The sequence below is a fragment of the Poecilia latipinna genome, unplaced genomic scaffold (assembly GCF_001443285.1).
Source record: "Poecilia latipinna isolate Pla-1442-1.1 unplaced genomic scaffold, P_latipinna-1.0 Scaffold1041, whole genome shotgun sequence".
Classification (NCBI taxonomy): domain Eukaryota; kingdom Metazoa; phylum Chordata; class Actinopteri; order Cyprinodontiformes; family Poeciliidae; genus Poecilia; species Poecilia latipinna.
Window position 1 is genome coordinate 245,077 of NW_015113657.1, and position 22,668 is coordinate 267,744.

A 22,668-nucleotide genomic window follows, 5' to 3' on the forward strand; every position below is an offset into this window, starting at 1 on the left:
AAGGGTGAGCCAAGGAAAGTAGCCCTTCGTGTTGCTCTGGACCCGTGAAGTAGCTCCCAGGCTGCAAAAGGTTGGTGACCCCTGCAATAGAGGATGAGGTGTACAAGTAACAGTGATCTCCCTAAATGCAAAAAAATGTACAGAGAATCTGCTTGACTTTTCTATTATGCAGCTACTTTGACTTGAAAAGCTTCAAATGTGCCATTCCTATGTTGACTTCTTGTCAAACTAATCATATAGTTTTCTGTAAATAAATGTCTGATGTAAAATATAAAACCGTTTAAGAGTTCTCAAAATACTGTTAGGGAGTGAAGGGAGTTTTTTTGGGCTTGCCGTCACCTTTCGCTTCTTGTATTAATTAACCTGGATTCACTTTAAATAAATACATTAGGATACTTATCTACTGCAGATTAGATGTTAGCGAAAACCTTCAAGCAAAACTTTTTCCGCAAAAATCCTGAGTTATCACTTTAAGGGCTTGAAATGTTCTATACTCAAATATTTCTACATAAACATTTACAGTAAAAACTGCATGAAATGCCTAACTTTACAAAATTTGAACAATCCAAATACACTTTGTTTTGTTTGAGTTTTGTCCCGGTCACATGCTAACAACAACAAAAAGTTGTTCAACTCCCCCAGTATATACAAGAAACTCACTTCACATCATGACTATATGTAGGTAGTCCTAAATTGACTACATATACATATAAAATAATAAATGTTTTTGCAACACTGAGTGAATCAAAGGGAAATTGGACAAAATGACACTGAACTGATTGAAATGTCTTTAGAAAAACAGAGATTGCTTGCAGTTTTGTGTCTCTCAATAATGTTTGACAGCAGCTTGGCAGGAGACCCCCTGAGAGCGACGACTCTGGTTTACAAATACTACATTTACAGATACCAATGAGCTGCTTCCCTAAATAACACTTGGTGCCTGGCTTAGGAGCACGTCATAATCTGACAGCACTGAGCTCTGACTGAGACAAGAATCCAGCCAGTTAAAAACAGATTGGTGGCACATAACCTAAAAAGGGAAAGCTTTTAGGATCCCGGTGGCTACACCTGGACTGTAGGTGGCATGTGCTTAACCAAGGAAATTTAATACATTGTGCTTAAAATGAAAAAGGATGCCACACCGCCCTGTCTCGCAGCTCCATCCTGTCCTTCTTTCCCAGGTTTATTGCTCTGTTTTAGTCGTCATGCCAATGTAGTTTCCATTTTGGCTATCGTCCTTCTCCTTAGTGTTGACTGGTGAATAGGAGGTGTCCTCTTCATTCGTGGTCTGCATTATTGATGAAAAGAAAAAAAAAACATATATCTTCAGTTTCGATTTTATGTTTTGTGTCTTTGACTAAAAGGTCTGGTGTTGTCTTTTGCACTGATAAGGATTTAACATTTCTTGTAACGCTCCAGCATAACCAAGCTGTGTTAAAAGTGTTAAAACCGGGAGTGACGGTGGTCTTTACTGTGTGCTGAAAAAATGAAATGCATTTCCAGAGAGAAGTTTTTAATCACTCATCATGGGCAAAAATGTAATTATAATTACATCTTTATTTATGCTAGTAATTTATTTTTTTTTTTTCTTCTAGATTTCATCAATATGGTGCATGAAGAATGTTCTCCCTGCTTCATGGACCAAGGGTTTGTTCTGCTTCCTCCCATAGTCAAAAAATACACATGAAAGATTGAATAATCTCTCTAAATTCTTCATCCATGATTGTATCTCCTATGTGTCTCTGTGTAAGAGAGTATATAGATAGTGGATGTGGATGTTGATCTATTTATTATTATGTAAATGTTATGTCCTCGTGTACGCCAATTATTAATTAGTTATTAACCCTTCTGTTGTAACAGATGTTAACAACAAAATAAAACACCTGAACCTGTACTCTGAATTCAAGTTTTGGTATTTTACTCCAAGATTATAACTGACCCACCTCTTGCCACCTCATCTAAAATGTGCTTGAGGTGTTGCTATAGTCTAGTTAGTTATTCAACCACTCTCATTAGCACAATTGTTAGATTTCATTTCAATAGTTTTGCTTAGTAACAAGCAGTAAGCTTTAAAGAAAATCCCTATTTTCTTTTCAGATATTAAAGGTTGCAACTTTGGGATATTCACAAAATCTGCCAAGATGAGTGGTCTAGTATCCAGCCAGAAATATCAGGAAAGCTTAAAAACTGTCTGGCCCAAGTAAATCTCGCTAAAAGATGTTTCACATAGTTATGTCGTGTATTTATTTGAGGCTGTATTTATAATTTTTACCTCTGCGGATTATTAAAAATCCACAAAATAATTCAAAATTGTGCAGCCAACTCTTGTTTCTGAAGCTTACTGATGTTGCACTTCTTGCCAGTCCTGCTGGAGATAAGTGAATGGTTGAATAAATAATTTAAACCTCAAAATTCATCCCCACAGTGAGCACAAGTAAACTTCTCACTAGAACTGTGTGTCATGCATTTAGGCATTAAGTAATACAACAGAGGAATGAATGGATTGAAACAATGCAGCAAGACTTACAGCATAGGCAGCCTTGGTAAACACAATGCGCTTAACTCTTTTCTGCACAGAGATAAATGGTGATAAATACATGCATAGTGACATTGGTGAGGGGTTAAAAATTGAATTAACAAGGATTAACACAAATTACTTTTTAGGATCAAGCAAACTGCGAGGTGTTAGAAAGATGCCTGGGTCGAGAAGGATGTGTTTTACCTTCTGTTGATGGGCCCTGATCAGGAGGACGATGAAGACAATAAGCATTATCCCGCCTAGTCCCATAATAATGAGTGGGAAGTTGGAGCCCACATTGACAATCATGAGCAGCTTGTTCACCTTCGCTGCTGAGGCATCATCGATCTCCACACTCTGAGAGTAAAGAAGTAGAGTTAAGGAGTGGCTAAATGACAAAAAAAGGAATATGGCAAAAATAATCTATGATAGCAGCTGCGACCTGTTTTCATCAAGTCAGATAAGGACAAATTATGTAATTTTGTTGTATTAAATTCACTGTTTAATTTGTGATGGGAGCTCTTACCCTTAGCTAGGTTAAGGGTACTGAACGTATCTAGTTAATGGTATAAATAAACTAGTTAATGATATCACATATTCTGATAAAAAAAAAAGAGTCACTGTTTAAATTAAAATTTGTTGATTTGGTCCGTGAGAGTAGAAAATCTACACAAAAACACTTGATCAAACTGTGTGTGTGTGTGTGTGCGTGTGTGTGTGCGTGCGTGTGTGTGTATCTGCCATTTCTCACCTCATTGAGGAACATAACAGGGAAGATTGTTTCTTTCAATGATTTAGTGTCTCTGTTGAAAGAAAAAATTAAAAGAAGGTAAAGATTCACATAAATAATATATAGGTGCAAAAAGACTGCGGCGTTTAGTCTAGACTGGGATGCAGATACTCACGGGTATCCAAAGATTCTGTTGATCAAGATGTTAACCTGAGCTCTTTTGCTTGCACGCACAACCACTCCAGTTGTCTGTCGGCAAAAAAAAAAAAATCCTCCAAATATTTATTATTACTATTATTATGTTAGATAAAATGCGTAGGTGAACCTGAATAAATTTGATCGCATATAAGTGAATGTATTTTGGTGAATAAGTTCAAAAAGCTGCTTTTTAAATTGTATATTATTTGGAGTCATTTGCACACAGTCATTGACTGAACTTTTTTTCGTGTGTTAATCTAGATTACAAAAGTTTATAGCTACTGAAATCCTAATATTCATCTTTTTTATAAAATTAGACTGTTACGTAAGAGCGTATAAAGAAAGTAAAGAAACCTGCTTTTCAGTATGAAATTGATCCATTAAAAGTCACTTTGATTTGTCTTATGCAATACTGTAATTTTTCTGAAAATCTGAGCTTTGGTGTTTCATTTTCTCTAAGCCACAATCACCAAAATGAACAGAAATAAATGCTTGAAATAAATTTGTGTATGGAAAATGCAATATATATCTTGCACTTATTGAACTGAATTAGTGAAATAAATTGATTTTCAATGATATTCCAACCTGCAACCTGTTTGCATGACTCTAATTATGTCAAGAGGGGGAAAAAATGCTTTATGGTATTTCCTCTGATGGTTCATACAATGGTTGCACTACTGCTTTTGAGCCAGTAGGTGGCGTAGCAATACATCTTTTTGGTATAAATAGAAGACAGCGGTGCGTTCTGGTAGCTTACCGGGTTGAGGTCTAAAAACGTTTGGTGATGATGCCTTTGAGGAGACATTCCTCCAATCGCTTCTATATATTTATCTTCTCCCAGGTAGAAATGAGGAAAAGAGGCAACAACGGGGGCACCTACAAGAGGAAAAATGATTGCTTTTGACAATTTAGGAGTATTTTCACCACAATGCTTTTTGGCCAACTCACTGATTAAATACAGGGTATCCAAAAAGACATTCACTGGCCAATATGTCAGGTCTACATTGCAAATTCTAATACATCGTCTTGCTGGAGGTAGCCATCATAGGATATGTGCAATGTGGCCATAAAGGAGTGGATATGTTCAGCAACAATACTCTGGTAGGCTGAGATGTTTAAACAATCCTCGTTCGGTGCAAAAAACCCCCCAAAAAAACAATATGTTCCAAGAAAATAATCCCCACACCAAAATGCCGCCACCGTCAGTCTAAGATAGGAGGCAGAACAGATCCATGCTTTCATGTTGTTTTCACTCAATTATGACCTTCCCCACTACCTGAATCATGAAGCTGAATTCAAGATTCATAGCACCAGGAAACACTTTTTCCAACCTGGTATTGTCTAATTCTAATGAATTATTTGACCTACTGTTGCCTTTCCATGATCTCAAACAAGTGTTCCCATTCTCCCCTTTCGTCAACAAGGAGCTATCAGCGGATCATTTCTCTCTCTTTTTTTTTTTGGCTCGTTTTTCTTGAACGATACACAAAAATTCCAGAAAATCAGCAACTGTTGAAATACTCAGACCAGCCTGTCTGGTACGGACAACAGTACCACGTTCGAAGTCGCATCATTCTTCCCCGTTCTGTTTGCAATTGAACAGGTGTACTTAATAAACTGGCAAGTGAGTGTATATGCTAAGCTAAGACAGAAATGGACTTAATGATGGCTGTTTATTTGTAAATCTGAGCTGTATCAGATTGTCTTTTGTTAATCGTAAGTCATATGAATGCTCTCCAAGCTGATATTGTTCTTTATGTTTATGTGTCTACACACACACTGAGGTCAGGAAAACTGAAGGCACACAGACACAAACACACACAGACATACACACACACACGCACACACACACGCACATGCACACACACACATACACACACAGCTTGATAACTGCAAACACTGTTTTATTTCCTTACTTCTTTAACGCTTGATTCGATCAAAATGTAACTTGGCCTTCTGTCCTCAAAAGTTAATGCCCAAGATAAAAAAAAAGCAGTACACAAAGGGGCAATAAATCAACTTGTATAACTAATTAAAGGCTGTCTAGATAAAGAAATCCTTTCCTCTTATTGTCAGCGGGGTCCTGTACTAGATAACATGGCGTAAAGGTAATTACTGCATTACTTTTGCTCAGACGTAATTCTGAGCAAAATGAATACATTTCACAGTCTGCGCACCGCTCGTGTTTGCTGACAACAATAACTGGGGGAAGAGGGCGAGGTGATGACAAAGTGGGGCATAGGTGACAGATTTCCTTCTCTTGTGTTTGGCAGTGGATGCTGGACAAAAACATCGGCCCACCCGCAGTCACCTGAGAGCAGTCTTCACGTGACAACTTGCAAGGTCACTGTAGAGCAAGCACGGCACTCACTTTCTTTTTCTTTTTTTTCTTTCCTTTTTTTTAAATCAGCACAGCCACAGGGTGACCTTAATCCTCCACTCCCACTCCAAGACTCCTTTTTGTTGGTGGCTAAACAAAACTCTTGACCTCAGCCAAAAGCATTGGCTATTGGCTTTCATAAACTTTCAACATGTCTTCTAATGTTTCACCATTTTTACTGCTTGGGGGGGATTGACAGCAATATTTCATCTCTATCCATGTGAGAACACAATATTCAGATTTTTTTTTTCTTTTTTGCTGTGAAGTAAGTTGTTCTTTTAAATAGTCTGCTCTGTAACGCCAATACAAGACAACAAATGAGTAACTTAGAGGTTTTTTTTTTTTTTTTAAAGAGTCCGGAAACAAAGGCAGTAAGGTCATTCCTGATCAGATTCAAGGGTACAGTCAAGTGACAGAGCTTACTGCCACATGCTGCAGGCCCAGTCATGGTCAGATGGTGCCTGAGGTGTGGCCTGGGCTGGAGAGCTGCGTCACGTGAGTCTGTCAGGCTTAATTTTACTGCCGGTGATATAACTGAAGCCCTAAGCCCCTTTGTTGGCAAGGAAAATCAAAAAGGAGAGTAAAAAAAAGAAGAAACAAATGCTACAGTAGAAGCTCTTCAGTCTCATGTAGGAGTTCAAACACTACTAAAGATAAATGTGGCACACAGGGTGGAAATTACCTTGCCGACAGGGGCTGACTTTGAGGACCCCAGTTCCCAGGCACTCTGTAGGGGTGACGCAGAAACCTTCGTTGGCCGGGTTCTCTTCCTTGCTGGCCAAAACAGAGCGGGGAGGTGTGAAGCGGTAGGCGGGGAGTCCTTTCACCTCAACGTCCTTCTCAAACTCCATGTAGATAGACCTAGAGAGCAGAGAAGAAGCTGCAGTTTCAAACACAAGAACTGAAAAGAATGTTTTTAAAGTCTATTTTTTATTACTTTAAGAAAATAAAGTAATAAAACATCAGGATATTTCAAATCCTCTTGTTTCATAATCAGAAAGTCGATTTCTAAGGCATTCAGCCTGAACATAATATGACAACAATTAGGTTCTTTTGGTATTTTGAGTTAGAGGTCCAAAATTCATTCATAACCCCTGGCAGGTTTAGATTTGAAATAATTTTCTTTCAGCTGAGAATTTTGTTTCTGATAGGGTATGTGAGCTATTTCTCAAATTTTTTATTTTTTGTTTAATAGTATTCATATGGCATGTTGAAAACTTTTAATATCATTGGACAAAATCTTTATTATCTTTAGAGCATTCAAACTCTTCCTATAACTTCCTAAAACCTGATTGTGCAGCGAGTTCAACAGCATCAAATCCTCCCTAATTTTCCTTTTACTTCCTCCAAGCCCTGTTCAGAAAGTGCTTTCAGCTTATCAGCTTCTATTGTTGCTTTTTGGTAATTCACACAGACTAAACAGAAGAAGCTCAGTGCGACATTAGTGTGCGCTCCCACAAAACGAGTCGGTCAAAGTTACAAGGGTCAGTAACAACGGTGCCCTTGATTTATGGATGTACTTTCACACCGGGAAAAAAAAGAAAAAAGTGCAGAACAGGCACATTAAACCTGGCTTGAAATGTGATGTGTAGCAATGATTGGCCAGCAATTCTACGTATTTTCACATGACATCCTACACAGCGGCTTGAGTGTTTTTCACCTTTTGCCAAGTTACAACCACACATTTCTTTGCGTTTTGAGGGGAATTATGCACAAAACAGTGGGGAATTGTGATGTGGATGGCAAGATAAGGCTTGTTTACAATTTAATCTACAAAATAAACTCAGTGGTTCAATTACCCAAAACTCACTTTTAGAAAGGTCTTCATCCTCAATGAGTTGGATGAGTATAGGAGCTCAAAAGACAAACAAAAAACCTCTGACTGGAACATCCCCACAAAAATGAAATTCTTTCCCCGTTCTCTGTCAAAGAACAAAGTCAAATGCAGCTATCCACTTCCCAAAACTTGTTCACAAAGCCACAAAGCATATACGACTTAGGCCTTGACCCACCAATGTAACACCACACATAGTTGTGATGCCAGAAAACTACTTTTATAGAAGAATTTGTTGAAGTTTAGTGAGATTCCTGCTGGATCTGATATGTCTAAACTGTATCATTCTCTCCAAAAGTACATTTGGATGAAACCCTGCATGCATTCTCAAGCTGAGGCTTGTCCTCAAGCATCAATGTCAGTTTCCTTTGGAGTCTCAGTTAACATTTCTAACATATTTGAATGCATTACTTCAAATGGCTTAATAGTTATTTAATACGTAGGAACATAAATAAAAACACCACTTGCCGGAGCCCACACGCAAAAAGCAGGGCCATTTAACCAAGACCGAGCTTCTTAATAAAATTAATCATATTTTACCTTTACTTGATCTTATTAGGTTTTTTTTTTTCATCTGTATTTCAGATCTGTTTCTTTATGTTAAAAATCTTACAACAGTTCACAGGAGAATCGCATTATTGTGAGGGGCCCATCCCTTTTTCTGTGAATAACTGCAGTTATCTGGTGTGAGGGGAATCTGGACCATCCTCAGCGAGAACAAAGCCCTCCATACACTGTCTGCCAACTGACTGGGAGGAAACACAGCATACCAGTAGTGCAACAACACTATGTAGACCTTTTCCCTTGACCTTTGGGAGAGAAGCCAAGGAAAGCACCTAAAGCGTTTCTGCTTTCCAGAACTGGACTGGGAATTTCTGTCTTGTAGTCATAATGAGAAACAAGCACCAATCTGAAGAAAGCTTAGATCAGCTGAGCAAACATTTAAGCTTCGGTTGATTACATTTTGCCGTAATTGCAGCAGTCTTGTTGGTATGCATGTCCCAGCTTTGTAAACATAGGGATGTTTGCCCATTCCTCTTGGTAACTTCGCTCCAGCTCAGTCATATTCTTAGGAGAATATATCCAAACATCGATTTTCAACTTGGACCTAGATCCAGTTTTCAATTGGATAGATCAAATTTCCAATTGGATCTAGGTCTGGACTTTTACTACACCATTACAACACTTACAGTATCTTCACAAGCAGTGCTGATTCCATGTTTATTGTTGTCCTGCTGGAAGATGAACCAGGTTTCCACCGGGTGGCTGTGAGTTCAGGAGGACGGCCGACTTGTCAATTTATTAAGCAAATTCTTCTTGTGTCCACCTACATGGCTTGTGTCAAACTTTAAACAGGACTTGTGAAGTCCAGATCTGTTAAGTGTGTGGAAAATAGCTGCCCTGTTGAATAATCCTCTCCTTGCCTTGCCTGTCAGTTTCGGTGAAGGACCTTGTCTTGGGAAGTTTGCAGCTACGCAAGTCTTCCCTCACTTCTTCAAATTGAATATTGTTGTACAACCCAGTTTGCTCTTCAAATTGCTAATAGTCAAAGATGTTAAAAATGTTTCTTTCCACTTCACAATTATGTTGTAGCAAAAAAAAAAAAAAAAAAAATTGGAGAAGTTGGTTGTAACTTGACACAATGTGAACAAAGTTCAAGGATTATAGATTATTTTTCAAATATTCATACTTCATCACTTTACAAAGTTCTAAATTGGTTATTTCTGATTCAGGGGAATCCAAAAGGGTCTTTAAAAACCCTTAGTGGCTATAGGGGAAGATAAGCTTCAGATAGAAGACACAATGGTATTTAAACAACAACACCTGTCTGCAGTTTGTCAAAACTTTGCAGCTTTTGCAGGTCAGCTGTCAGTTTCTGGAGCAAACGGTCACTACCCTGTGAGCTTGCAGTTGGGAATAGTGCCACTTTTCTTTTAACCAGCACATGAGTCTCAAATGTCATTCAGCACATGTTTTAGCCACTCAGCTCCAGGCGTCACGCCATAGTAAGTGTGTAAAGGGTCAAAACATAAGTAGACTAAAAGTTTCCTCTTCAAATTAATAAAAAACCCCCAAACAAAACAAAACAAAAAAAAAAAAAAACAGGAACAAGGAGGGAAGCCTCCCCTTTGGTCATTAAAGCACAGTCAGACACAATGACACCAATAGGGAAAAAGTAAGTGTGTGAAAGAGTTTTGAAAATTTGGGTGAGGGGTCTTCGGCACACATCCAATCAGAGCAAAAGGTGCTTGCTCTATTACTCTACCAGATTCTTTCCACACAAAACAAAAAGAGGAAGATGTGGGCCTCATCACGGAGAAGCACAAGGCGCATATGTTTTGCAACAAACAAGGATTAAAAGTGGTGAAATCAAACTCAAATGGTCTTGTAAAAGTAAAATGTTATTCTCACAGACCAAGCTTTGAACACAGAGGTTTGTCTACCAAAACATTTGTTGTGGAAATGTCAGGCTAGCACATCAAAAAAAAAATAGTGTTTGATTGATATTAGGTTTTTATTAAATATGAAACGCCGCCACTGCATGGGATGCCAGAAATTAAAGGAGGTTTGCTGTTGACTTATTTGTATGTGATCAGGATGCTGCAAATGGGATCCAAAACCGGTTCCAAGAACAAGACGTATTGGTATTTCCTCGCAAACAATAATTTGAACTCATTAATGTGTCAGGCAACGGGGTGCAAACCTAATCTGTTCCTGTTGATCACATTTCTGGTCATTAGAAGAGATGTGGCCTTTAATGGAATAGAAGTCCCTATGCAAAGGAAGATATTGTGTAATTTCTCTGCAATGCAAGTTTACTGATGGTTCCTATATATTCTAATAGTTTTTTTTGTTTCGACTTTAGATATCAGACCCATCTCCTGTGGTACCAGCTCTTATTTTTCTGCCAAAGCTAAACACTCAGTGTACTTCAAAAACTAGGCTTACAGCTTTCCATTAGAATGATTTGGATTATCCTTTGCTGTAACTGTGTCTACTGACTGCTGACGAATATTATGACCATCCTACTATCTTTCCTCCCTACTTTCTATTAATGCACTATTTGCAATTACTTACTTAAGTTTTCTAATTATCTTTCTTTTCCATAGAAAGTCTTCCTGGTACAGTGCTTCTGTATTTCACTCCCTATGGAAAGTGAACGTGGAAAGACCCTGCCAAAGTCTTTATTTCAAAGCACATGAAAGGTCATGCAGGAGGGTGGTGTGGTCCTGAACTTTACCTGCACAGGTCTGGAGAGAAGACATAAAGACGTTCGCTCTTGTTTAGCAAGGGATGGAAAGCACTTCCGTCTGATCCAAGGATGCGGTTGCTCTCATTAGTTGACCAGTATTTGAGCATCCTATAAGACAAATTAAATTAACATTGTTCTTTGTTGCCAACAAACCAGTCGCAACTGTTCATATAGCCTGTATTTACATCTTTACAGATTACTTAGGCTTTTGTTAAATTCAGAACATAGCTCAAAATTAATTACTTAATTTAAGAAGTTAAAAAATATATCGTTTTCTGTATTGTAGCTACTATCTCTATTGTTGCCAGGTTTAGCGAGCAATTTTATTTTTCACAGACAAAAAGTGGTCACAGAAAAAAATAAAAAGCACAGGATGTTTTCCAAAAGCCACATTTGCTACATCAACATGTTTGCTGTGCTCATTTTAGAAATGATCAAGAATGGTTTAATCTACAGCACTTCAAAACGCAGCTTCCCTAGTGCGAACGGGTAATTATAGCACTTAAGGATAAGAAATCTGGATAAGATAAGGCTATTTAAAAGCCTTTTGAGTAGCAGGATGTTCCGTCCAGCTTTCTGTAGTAAGAGTTGCAGGCAAGACCAACAAGAAAAAAAAGCGAAAGGCAGAGATTACCCAACACACCCATTCAAATTCAAAGATACGTTATTTATCCCAAAGAGAAATTAAATGTCGCAGCTCATATCATCCCAGTGTCTTCAAAGTAATTTGTGAATTTCTGGGCAGCAGAGACGACATTCCACAGTAACACACCCTGGATGACGCCATCAGCTGTCTTGCTAATCCTCCTCATTTGCTTTTGTTACTCCTTTTTCTGTCTCAGTCTTGCTATAAAGCCGGGCAGAGAGATGCTGGGGGTCGGGGTTATGAGACGGTTTGAACCTTCATCTTCTCTCTCTACTCATTGGTCCTGCTCTGCATCCAGGAAGACTACTTTTCACACTCTCTGGTATTTGAGGTTGTAATTCAGGTATTGAGCTTTTCAGATGCTCTTCAGCTGTTCCCAATAGTTGCCCTGATTACCCATCATAACACTAAGTAAGAAAGTAAAGGCAAAACTTCTTCCAGCTGCACTGCAGCCAAAAGCAGAGGGAATAATTGTCCAACCAACCATGTAAGAATTCAACCAAAGAAATTATAAACAAAAGTTTACAAAAGGAACAAATCAGAACCGCTGTAACATCTACCCCAACATGCTGCCACAATGAGAAGAGCAATTCTGTTGTGTCCTGGGTGTGTTTGTGTGAGACTGCATCAGTGTTACCTTTCCCCTTTATACGTTTCGATGCGTGCGTAATCTAAGTAGTTCTGCGTTCCTGTGTGGAAGACAAATTCTCCGTCGCTGCTTTCATTTTTCTGTGCCAAACAAACATTGAGCTCATTAAAATTACATTTTCCTGTGTGATGGTAAGAGAAAGTTTATAAAAAAAAGTCACCTCTCTTTTGTAATATTGCTAAAATACAGAAGAGCTTTTATTGTTATTATCTTTTTTTTTTTTTTTTGCTAAACCTGTACATACCTTGTACATGAGGCCGAAAACCCTCTCCACATCAGTACCGGATGAGGCTATGCGGTTCAACAAAGCATCTTCATAACCCCAAAGTAATTCCTGAACAGTTCGAGTGGTGAAGGGATGACTTTTGGTGCTGGTTATCATGAAGTTCAAAAGAAAGCTCTTGTATCCCTGGGCCTTGTTCATTGCAGCCTGGAGTCAAGGATTTGAACAGATATGAGAAAATACAACCGATTTTGCAGGATAAGCTGGTGGTGAGCAGCGCAATGCAGTGGGAGCACACAATCCCAGTTGGATTTCCACTTATCTCCAACCTTTAAATAAGGACTTACCCAAAGGGGGATGTTGACAGTGGTGATGTTATCGACATCTGGGTCACCAACAGACTTATCCCTCAGAAACACAAAGCTTTTGGCATTGTACGCCGACACCTTTGTATTATTGTCCAACATGGTGACATTGTCCTTATACCTGTACTCTCTGTACAAACAGTCATTTAAGAAAAAAAAAAAAGATTACTTTTCTGTTGAATTAAAACTTGGAATATTAAATCAACCCTTTATCAAATACATCAATATTAATTTAGAGAGAAAAAAAGGAAAATTTTCAGTTAGGAATAAAAAAAAATCACCATCAGAAATTAGTTTGACTTTCTTTTAAAAAAAAAGTTGTTCAGTGATTCTTGGGAATTTTAATCTAACATCACATCTTATGTTTCCCCAGGTTAAAAATGTGACGTGACACAGTCGCCCTGTACCTTTGTGTTATGAAAAATTAGGTGACCCAGATATATGTTCAGGAGGATAACAAAAAAGGTGGAACAGATCTCCAAAGCTCAATGTTAAAATAACCTCAGCAGGAAGTTGCATGTTGGGGTCAACTACATCTTTATAAATGCATATTAATTTGTCTTGATGCCAGGAAGTGCATACTAACTATAGGAGAGGATATAGAATATACTCGACAAAAGCCTTAATTCTAACTTTAATGCAGATCGACACCTGGGATTCGAACTCTGGGATTAAAAATCTGATTTTTTTTTAATTTTATTATTATTTTTTTTTTTACTTTTTGCTTTTGGAACACACAAAAGCGATAATTACGGCTGTTGTTTTTTGTTTTTCTGTTTGTTTGTTTTTTTAACATTAGCTATTGTTAAACATCTTTATAAAACAATTTTGCAAATTGTTTTATAAAATGGTCCACATAACTTATTTTTTTTTCCCTATTACCACAAAATAAAAAGGATATTTTATCGCTTGAGCAAAATAAGCATGTCACTCTGCAAAAAGACATTTCAAGTTCCAAAGTTCTTTTTTCTTTTTTGACTTACCTGTAGGTGTAGGGTCCAATCTGCTTGACTTCCGGTTTTTCCCCTTTAAGGATCTCTTCTACATTGGTCACATTAAAGAAGAAAAACTCCATGAAGACAGGAGGGGGAGGGGCTTTCCATGACTCGAACACGCGGCTACCTTCCACTAAAACAATTTCCTGTTGAGAAGAATAAACAAAAATCACACAAAAATAATGAAATTATACTATCCTTTTTGTAGCTTTTTTCTTAAAGTTCAAACCAACGGAAAAAAAAAAAAAATTCCCAAACTACTTAAAATGTTGTGTTTGTAGCTATGGCTTTGCATCTGCCGCTTTTCTAGGTCATTATGCCCAATTGTAGCAAGTTTGGTGTGCATTTTCAACCGAACATCAGACACTATTTCATTTTCCATACATCCTCTGAGCAAAGAAAATGAGCTGGTTGAAACCTTCCACGTTGCAGCATACAAATGATTCGTGGATCAGTTTTAATCACATGACTCTGTCCTTGCATGTTTTAAATCTGAAGTTCTCCCAGTACACTCGCAGTGAAAACAACCCCAAGAAGAAAAACATCCTTCTGGGTGGGTGCAGGGAAATGTGTGTGTGTGGGTGTGTGCGTGTGTGTGTGTGTGTGTGTGTGTGCGTGCGTGTCCGCGTGTGTGTGGGAAGGGGGAACGGCTGCGTTAGCATCGGACAACAGCATTGGCTGCGAACATAAATGGTGTGAGAGGGGACCCTTCCACCACCCCATTGTCAGCCGTTTCCCTTGACGACAGGCACTTGGAGAGAGCGCCTCTGACAGATCATGTGATGCATGGAGCCTGACGCCCGCTGTTTGTGGGGGACCTTGATGATCTGAGCCACATTCCTCAGGATCTAGCTTTTTGAGGCCCCACAGGAGGAGCGCTGCCGACCACCCTGTTTGATTATACAGTACGATGAAACAGAGAGGTATTTTTTTCAAACTACAACACAAGGAATAAGAATAGAATTGGGGTTGGTCTTTTTCCAAACAACGAGTAAGGAGAAAAGATTATATGACCTAATTGTGTCAAATTTATTGTAGGCACCAAGCAACTAGCAACTTTTTCAAGGGGATAAAAAAATCCCCTTCTTTTTAGAGTCCCTTATTGTTTGTCCTATGAGACAAAACCTTAGCAGAGTAGCCAAGGATTACAAAATTGTCGCTTAAAATTGAGAAACAGAGTCTGTCACCCTTTTACGCTCTGAATAATCAATAGTATAACCCTCACAGCATGCTACGCGAAATACATGGGAAGCAGGAACAAAAAATCCCTCTCATCTCTGTATCTCTGTACATCGCTACCTTTGCACCACACCCGATACATAAACACACGTGGCAGGTGAATACACAAACATGCATAGAAACCTGCGCTTTGATGTGGCGATGTTCAAATACATACATAGATGTGAAAAACAGCTGGAGGCGGTTCTTAAAATCTTCCAGTCGAGCCACAAAAGCTTTACATTCTTTAAAAGTGTTTGCCTCCTCCTGCTAAGCAAAATAATCTGCAGCATTGTGGAAATTAAATTTAGTAAAATAACCAAATTTATAATGGGTCTGACTCAGAGATTCGTTCTTGCCTTTGGGGTCCGACAATAACAACAGAGAGATTGAAGCTGGACTATTGGAACAAAACTTTGTGAACAACATTGTTTTTTTGGTGTTTCAGAGTTGCAGACATGATTTAACAAAGCCAGTTTTCAAAAGATGATTTTTGAAGGGAATAAATAAAATCCATTCAATTCAACCTGACAGCAAGAAAAGGCCTCAAAAAGCAACACAATATGTTTTATCTACCAGTAATAAAATAAATATTTCTAAGGATTTGGCAGTATGAGTGACTGGCCAACTAAATTACTCCAACAGGGCATCAACTCATCCAGGAGGTGGCTAAAACATCCTTATAATACACTGCAGGCCTCACTTAATTATGACCAAATTGCAGTTTTTAAATAATTATTTAATTTACTAAGGGAAAAACAAGAAATGCGGTATAATGTGTAGTGTGCTGTTCAAAAGACACCAATGTCATTTTGGTATGTTTTCAACTCACAATGTTTTCTTTAAACATATTCTCAACAACGCAAAAATAAAAATGTTACACCAACCAGTAATGGTCTAAGTAACGAAAATGAAGAAAATATTCTTATAACTCTGTCTCTGTAAAGAATCATTGCTTGCTGACGTCACACTAAAACACAGAGGTTGCCTAATAAATCTCAAACAATAAAAGAGGCTGACCAAACAAAGAGAGACGAGGGCTTGAAAGACACATGTGGGAGGAGATCCTCTACGCTGCTTCTGGTCGCGTGAAGCAGTAACTTGATACAGCTACAGAACTTCACACTGGCTGACAAATAACTGGGCAAAGAACGCAAGTTTCCTGCACTGATTTTAATGTGTCAGAGTTGGGTTTTGTTTTCTTTTATATCATAACATAAAAAAACACTATATGCAAAGAAAGTTTCAAGTACAAAAAAATCTGATTATTTGAATACTTCCAATCTGATTTTTCACTTATTCGAAAATGCCACTGCCATGTTTTTTCTCTTGCCACATTTTGTTCTTAGAGGAATGTCTGATCTAACTACTGAGGGTCCCTTCATGTTATGCTCCACTTGTCGCTTGGAGACAAAAAAAACCCTGCTTTTTAAAATATCACACTAACATTATGTATCAACAAATTTTAATATTATTAATATCGTAATTAATATTTAATATTATTAAGTTGTGTGTTTGTCATACAAAGCAACTTTTCTTAAAAATGTTTAACCCTCAAATGTGGGTGTTATTTATAAAAAAGTATTTTCATTTTTAGAAAAAAAAAAAATCAGAAAAAGTAATCTTATTTCCTCCCATAGATAATATAGATGAACTGGTAGCTTTTGGTAGAGTAGATGTAAAAAAAATAGTCTGACTATGTAAAAAAAATAAAATAAATAATAATAATAACTCAGATGCAATTAAAACTGTTAAAACAAAAACAGAACAGCAAAAGAATTTAAAATTGCAATTTATCCTATGCACAAAATGACCAAAATATATGCCATTTATATCAGCACAGCCAATGTTATGCGAAAATAAAAAGTTGAGGGGCACAGAAGAAGAGTTAATAAAAATTATGTAGTAAAATATTTTCCAATTGAATCTTTTGCAGAGAAGAACTGCAACAACACAAAACCAAAAGATAAAGTTCTTGATGTCTTGAGTTCATTTCATTAAATAATTCTGCTAATAAACCTACATTATTGACTCTCTGCAAACAGTAGTATTCAGTTATTTTCCAAAGGATGATTTAAAAATCTCTCACCTAAAAGCAACCTGATACTTGCAATGGAGAAGCAGGCTTGATTTGAAACTAAAGATGAAGGTGTAGTGTGTGATAACACTAACATCAGAGTAATGTCGTTTTCCTGGCTGCACTGTTTTCATAGTAAGGTGAAGCTTCTGGGAAAGTTTTACAATAATATGGAGACGTTTCAGCATCTTTAAACTCAGGGAAACTGCTCAATTTTTTAAGGTGGGAGGGGGGAGGACTTTGCCCCTCAAAAAAAAATATCGATTGGGTGTAAAGAACATTGCAAAGCTGTTCATGACAATTTATCAATGAATTAGTGCAAAATTTGAGAAGTTATGGGGAGGAAAATCTTCTTTTTTAAAAAAAAAAATGTGACATTCACCTCTTTTAGTCTAACACCTCTACTTCCTTTTGTAAGTTTTGAATTCAGGAAGTAAATATTTCCATCTGTCATCAAACATTTCAGCAAGGGTAAGGTAAAGGACTAAATGTTCCAAGTGAAACATTTGTTTATATGAAAACTACATATAATGTTTTAATTAAAAAAATATCAAAATAAAGTCTGGTGCACACAAGATAATATGTGAGCACCACATACTATCTCATGTGTGCGAGAAAGTTCATTTATTTTTATTCTTTTCTTCAATGTCTCTTTAGGGGCTCCTCTTTAGCCTGCCTTTAAGAAAAACAGTTGCTTGATTGTCCAGTCTGGATGCAATAAATATGTTTTTGTTTCACTGGCTCTGAGTCACTTAACGTTTTAACTGTTATCTTCAAAGTCTAGATTGTATACGAGTATCAGTTTTCCCCTCCAAATCTTGTGGCTAGTTTTGTGGTCTGTCAGCAGAAAATCAAGACTGATTCCTAGTGGGAGACGAAACTAAAACATGGACTTTGGTGTGTCAACTGTAGACAAAGCAATGAATCAATTCTGCAGCCTCTACAAACGCAGTCACAATCGCAACTTCACTTCACCATTTCTGGAAAGTTTTTAGCTGCTTTTGCTGTGATTTTGAATTCCATCAGGCTTTCCTATCCATATTTACAGTAACTTCAGGAGACGTTGCCAAGTTGAACAGAATGAACTTCCCATGACTCCACTTATTCCTGCATCTGCTCACATAAATCTAAGCCCACTCCCCCAGAGGGTAACTATTTTGTTAATGTCATGATTTAAGAGGAATTTCTCTGCTAGAATTTTAGGCCATTATTACAAGACATATTTGCATCATGATTGGTTGATGACTTTCAACAAATAGTACTATTCTGATTAAAACAAAAATATTCCTCTGACACTGATCAGTTATCATAACATGAAGAACACCTCTTGTCACACGTTCTCTGCTGGATTTAGGTGTCATTCCTGACTAGCCCACAAATAGTTTTGCTGACAGATTCCTTCACCTGAGCAGTGCATGTTAGCAGGACCTTCATAGTTGCCAAGGTCAGGTGGTGACTATAGCTTGGGCTACGGCTGTTGTCTTTTCTGTATAATTTTAATCTCTTGTTTTGCAGAAAGGAGAATTTTTGAATATTTTTGCTGTCTACTACGAAAGAGCTTTGGACTAGCCATCCCATAAGTGTGGATCTGAGAGTCTTGTGAAAACAAAAAAACAAGACGCCTATATTGCTCTGTACACATGGCTCATTGAATCGGGCGCCTCTGGGAATGAGATCAAACATCTGCAAACCTCTTTGAACCAAAGCATTGAAAGAGTTGAGCCAAAGGAGGCAAATATGTGTAGATGGCAACGTTGATGTTCTCTCTTCTTTGAACAGCAGAGATAAAACTCATATTAGAGCTACAGTCACTGATCTTGCCAATGAGCAAATGATATTGTTAGTTGCAGAGGGGATCACAGCTGAGAGTTCATTACTTCAGTGCCTTTGAGGAAAGGAAAAGCTTGGATACCAAGTTGTTTACAACTGATTAGAAATGAATGAGATGTAAAGCGTTACAGCAACAACAAAAGCAACATCAAAACGCAACCAGACAATAAAGGATGGGGCAGAGGAGAGATGAGACATGACAGGAGGAGTCTGACCAACTTTATGATCTCATCACAAAAGGATTTACCAGCTTTACGGCTAGACTCCCTCTACTGGTCACTTCCATGTAGCATCCTGCTTAAAATCAGATATTTCCAATAGTAACACAACCAAGTGCCAAACAAAGTAGTGCAGACAACACAAAACACATGTAATAACTTTACAAAAGACAGTTAATTAACAATTAATTATCGGTCTACTTTTCACAACTATTACACACCAGAGACAATCTGGAGTGTTTTCCCTGTAGTTCCTTTCAGTGAAGTTTTCCACGAGTGAAAGAACAGGCAAGTGAGATTAGCATTCTTTTGACAGGTTACACAAATGTCATCAGTCTAAAAAGAGTGAGAGTGCAACACTATTACAATGGTACCAATGGATTCTTGACATTCAAAACACAGTATCTTAATATCATGTCCTGTTTGGGTTAGATCTTATCTGGCTGATCAATCCTACTGTGTCAACATTTTAGCCACTGAATATGCGCTCCTCTATCATTTGGGGTCCCACAAAGCTCAACTTTAGGGCTCCTCTTTTTTTTATTTTATCTCTTCCCTTGGCTCCATAATAAGGAGCAATCGAATAAATTGCTTTCCTTTTCTTTGCTGATGAATATCAGATTCAAAGTAATCAAGACCCATCAACAAAGTCCCACCACCTTAAAGCAGAAGGACAGCTTTTCAATGAAAGCCTTTTTGGACTGCTTGGATAATATTAAAGTTTGTTTAACAATAGTAGACCCTGCTATTGTTTTGAAGAAATAAAAAGGACATGATCCTTTTAGTACTTCTTTTTCCAGATGATAATGGGTTTGCATTATAGGTGTATGATGGTGTCTTTAGCTCTGACTCCAAGGCATTAAGCGAACTGCAGGATCCAACATAATCTTTCCAGGATCTGGGATGTCAGGGTAACAACAGTCATGGAGGACTAACTTTGTTTGGTACAGGAACAAGGCAGAATCTATTCAACAGTGTCGGAGCTTCCCAGGTTTTCCAATAATTCCTGCCACCACTATGGCTGATCAACTGCAAGAAATTAGTCCCGCTCCAAAAGGTACAATATCAAAAATATGCAACTTTTTAAGTCCAATTAGACTCCTGGGCTTAGTTATCTTCGCACTACTTGGTCTGATGATCTTAACCCAGAGATTGATAATGAAATATAGAAAACTACTCGAGAACGTTTTCACTCCTCATCAATTTGTACCCGACATAGAATTTATTCAGTATGACTCATACTGACTGAGTCCTACTTGTTCTGGTTCAGTAGGACTCAGTCTGGCAATTCATACTGAACTCAGGGAGTGTCAAGTATGAGATTCGAGTATGACTTGAGTGTCTCTGTAAGGTGTTCATTGTTGTGTTAAAAAAATAATAAATAGCTCTAGTTTGCGGTTTGCTGCATTCAGATCTAACAAGGAAATAAATGTTTATGAGTTTAATCTTTTATTTTTATGTGAATTTGCCTTGACCTGTGATGCAATGGGAGTAAAAGAAATAGTAATTGTATGTTTAATCTGAGATTTAATTATAAGCCCCTAAAAATACCTCTGACATTTAACATGGCATAAAATGTTCTGTCGCATGAAAGTAATCTGATGGTTGCAAACATATACAGGGAATATGCTGACAAAACTTTACTGGTGATAGATGTGGTTATTCATACCGCAGCATCTTAAAAGTTGAAGTGAGATAATCAACTAAGCCACTTTCAGTAAAACTCCTGACAATTTGCTGACTGTTGGCTCTGTTTGACTCGACCCCTTGAAATGTCTTACATTTATGCAGCACCATGAAAAACATGCAGAAATATTTTGCAAAAATAGGCTCCAAGGCAAAGTTTATTAACACAACACTTTTACTGCATGCTGAAGGAGAATAAAATAGGACTTTAATCAGACCATTTGAAGGCATAAAGAAATGCTGGTTGCACTGCACCGGCCACTGAACCCACAATTAATTCCTAGTAAGTCATCCATCTGCAACTTCTTGTAAAATCTTCTACTACTACTTGGAAACAGTTTAACAACTGTAATTCCTTAAAATTTGTTCCTATAAAGCTTATGTTGCAAAAGTTCAATGTATTTGCTGCTTCGTTTTATGACACTTGAATGCTTCCTCTTATGCTTCTAGATTAGGACATTTGTGCCCAGTTGAACCTTTTGGCCAAAATGCTTATCAGCTAACCATAAAAACAAATAGAACACAGAGATATTTAAATGTTTAGATTTTTTTTTTTTTATTCTTTTTTAAAATAAAATTAGGATAAAAACATAACAGTTCTTTGCAAATGTATTACCAGCCATTGAACTTTCCCACATTTTGTCACATTACACACCCTGACCCTTCTTCCACTGTTGCTCTAGATGTATATCAAGGGTGAACGTCTGACTAAGTCTCAAGAGTTTTCCAACTTCTAACAGGTTTTCTTCCAGGAGTCCCCGGGAATTTGTGCAAGGATTGCACAAAATACTGCAAGGACTGCACAAAATACCAGTGCACAAATCTACTCAGACAGCTTCCCCTGTAGAAGAAAAGCATCCCTCAAATGATGCAGCCACCTCCTTGTGTTTCGCAATGTAATTGATGTGTGGTTGTTTGGCATGTAGCCCAAAAAGTTAAAGATTTGGTGTTGCCTTCCTCTAGCGTTGTTACAGCTTTCATGCCACAACAAAAGACAGTTTTGTAAATACAAATGTCTGGAATTTTCATCCCACTGAAATATATTGAGGTTTTGGGTTGCAAGGTGATGACAACATGGCATTTTTTGTTGTTGTTTTGTTTTGACAGAAGGCTACACTATCGTTTCACATTTGGCTTTCATTTTAATATGACTATCTATTAAACCAAAAACTAAAAACTGCCATGCTAAGTGGAAACAAACATCATATCATAATGATTGCGTGATTACAATCCAGTCATTTGAAATTCCTGTGTCCCAGCTGTATATAACTGAAGACAGTAGGGAATCTGTAGGGTTTGTTCACACAGTCACATCATTCTCAGGCTTTTACCACATGAGGCAACGAGTGAACTTTACTCTCCCGCTATATAAGGAGGCAGTAAAGTTGCTAAATAAAAGTGAAAGTCAGAAGATTCAAGTTTTCTACCTTTTTCAGGCGTTTGTGCATCAAATTGCGGAATACTTGAGCCACCATCAAGGCGATTCCACTGACCAGCAGGAGGGCGCAGATGGCCCCCACCGTGTAGATAGCGCAGGATCTTCGCGTCATTGTTGGCAGATGCAAGCAGCAAGACTGAACGCTGGAAGGATGGATGGACAGGTTAACTTTCTTTCACCGAGAAAGTTTTACGCCCTTTCTCCAGCAAACACACACAAAAAAGTGTGCCTTTTGCTTTTTCTTTTCTTTTTTTTTAAAGTAACTTTGCCCAGTAGAAAAGTTGAGGGAAAGTTTTTGAACAGGGTTTGCGAGAGGTGTCCCACCACGAGTTACAGGCTCTGCAGGGAGGCAGTCGTATGACTAATGAAACCAGGCGGTTCCTTTTCTGTGTCAGACTGAAGCACATGAA

General features: G+C 37.8%; 1 protein-coding gene across 2 annotated transcripts; it reads right to left on the minus strand.

Moving 5' to 3' along the window:
• Positions 1-147: 147 nt before the first annotated feature.
• LOC106959051 (lysosome membrane protein 2) lies at positions 148-22,668 on the minus strand. 2 transcript variants are annotated; one of them, XM_015051338.1, is made up of 13 exons: positions 22,248-22,668; positions 13,780-13,937; positions 12,779-12,926; positions 12,453-12,638; positions 12,197-12,288; positions 10,902-11,021; positions 6,509-6,687; positions 4,204-4,322; positions 3,424-3,497; positions 3,270-3,321; positions 2,723-2,875; positions 2,528-2,569; positions 148-1,288 (listed from the first exon to the last, which is right to left on the minus strand). In XM_015051338.1, exons 1-13 carry the CDS (start codon positions 22,368-22,370, stop codon positions 1,184-1,186), a joined length of 1,551 nt encoding a protein of 516 aa, XP_014906824.1. In that variant the 5' UTR covers positions 22,371-22,668; the 3' UTR covers positions 148-1,183. The 2 variants fall into 2 exon arrangements, with proteins under 2 accessions (XP_014906824.1, XP_014906825.1); XM_015051339.1 differs by lacking the exon at positions 2,528-2,569.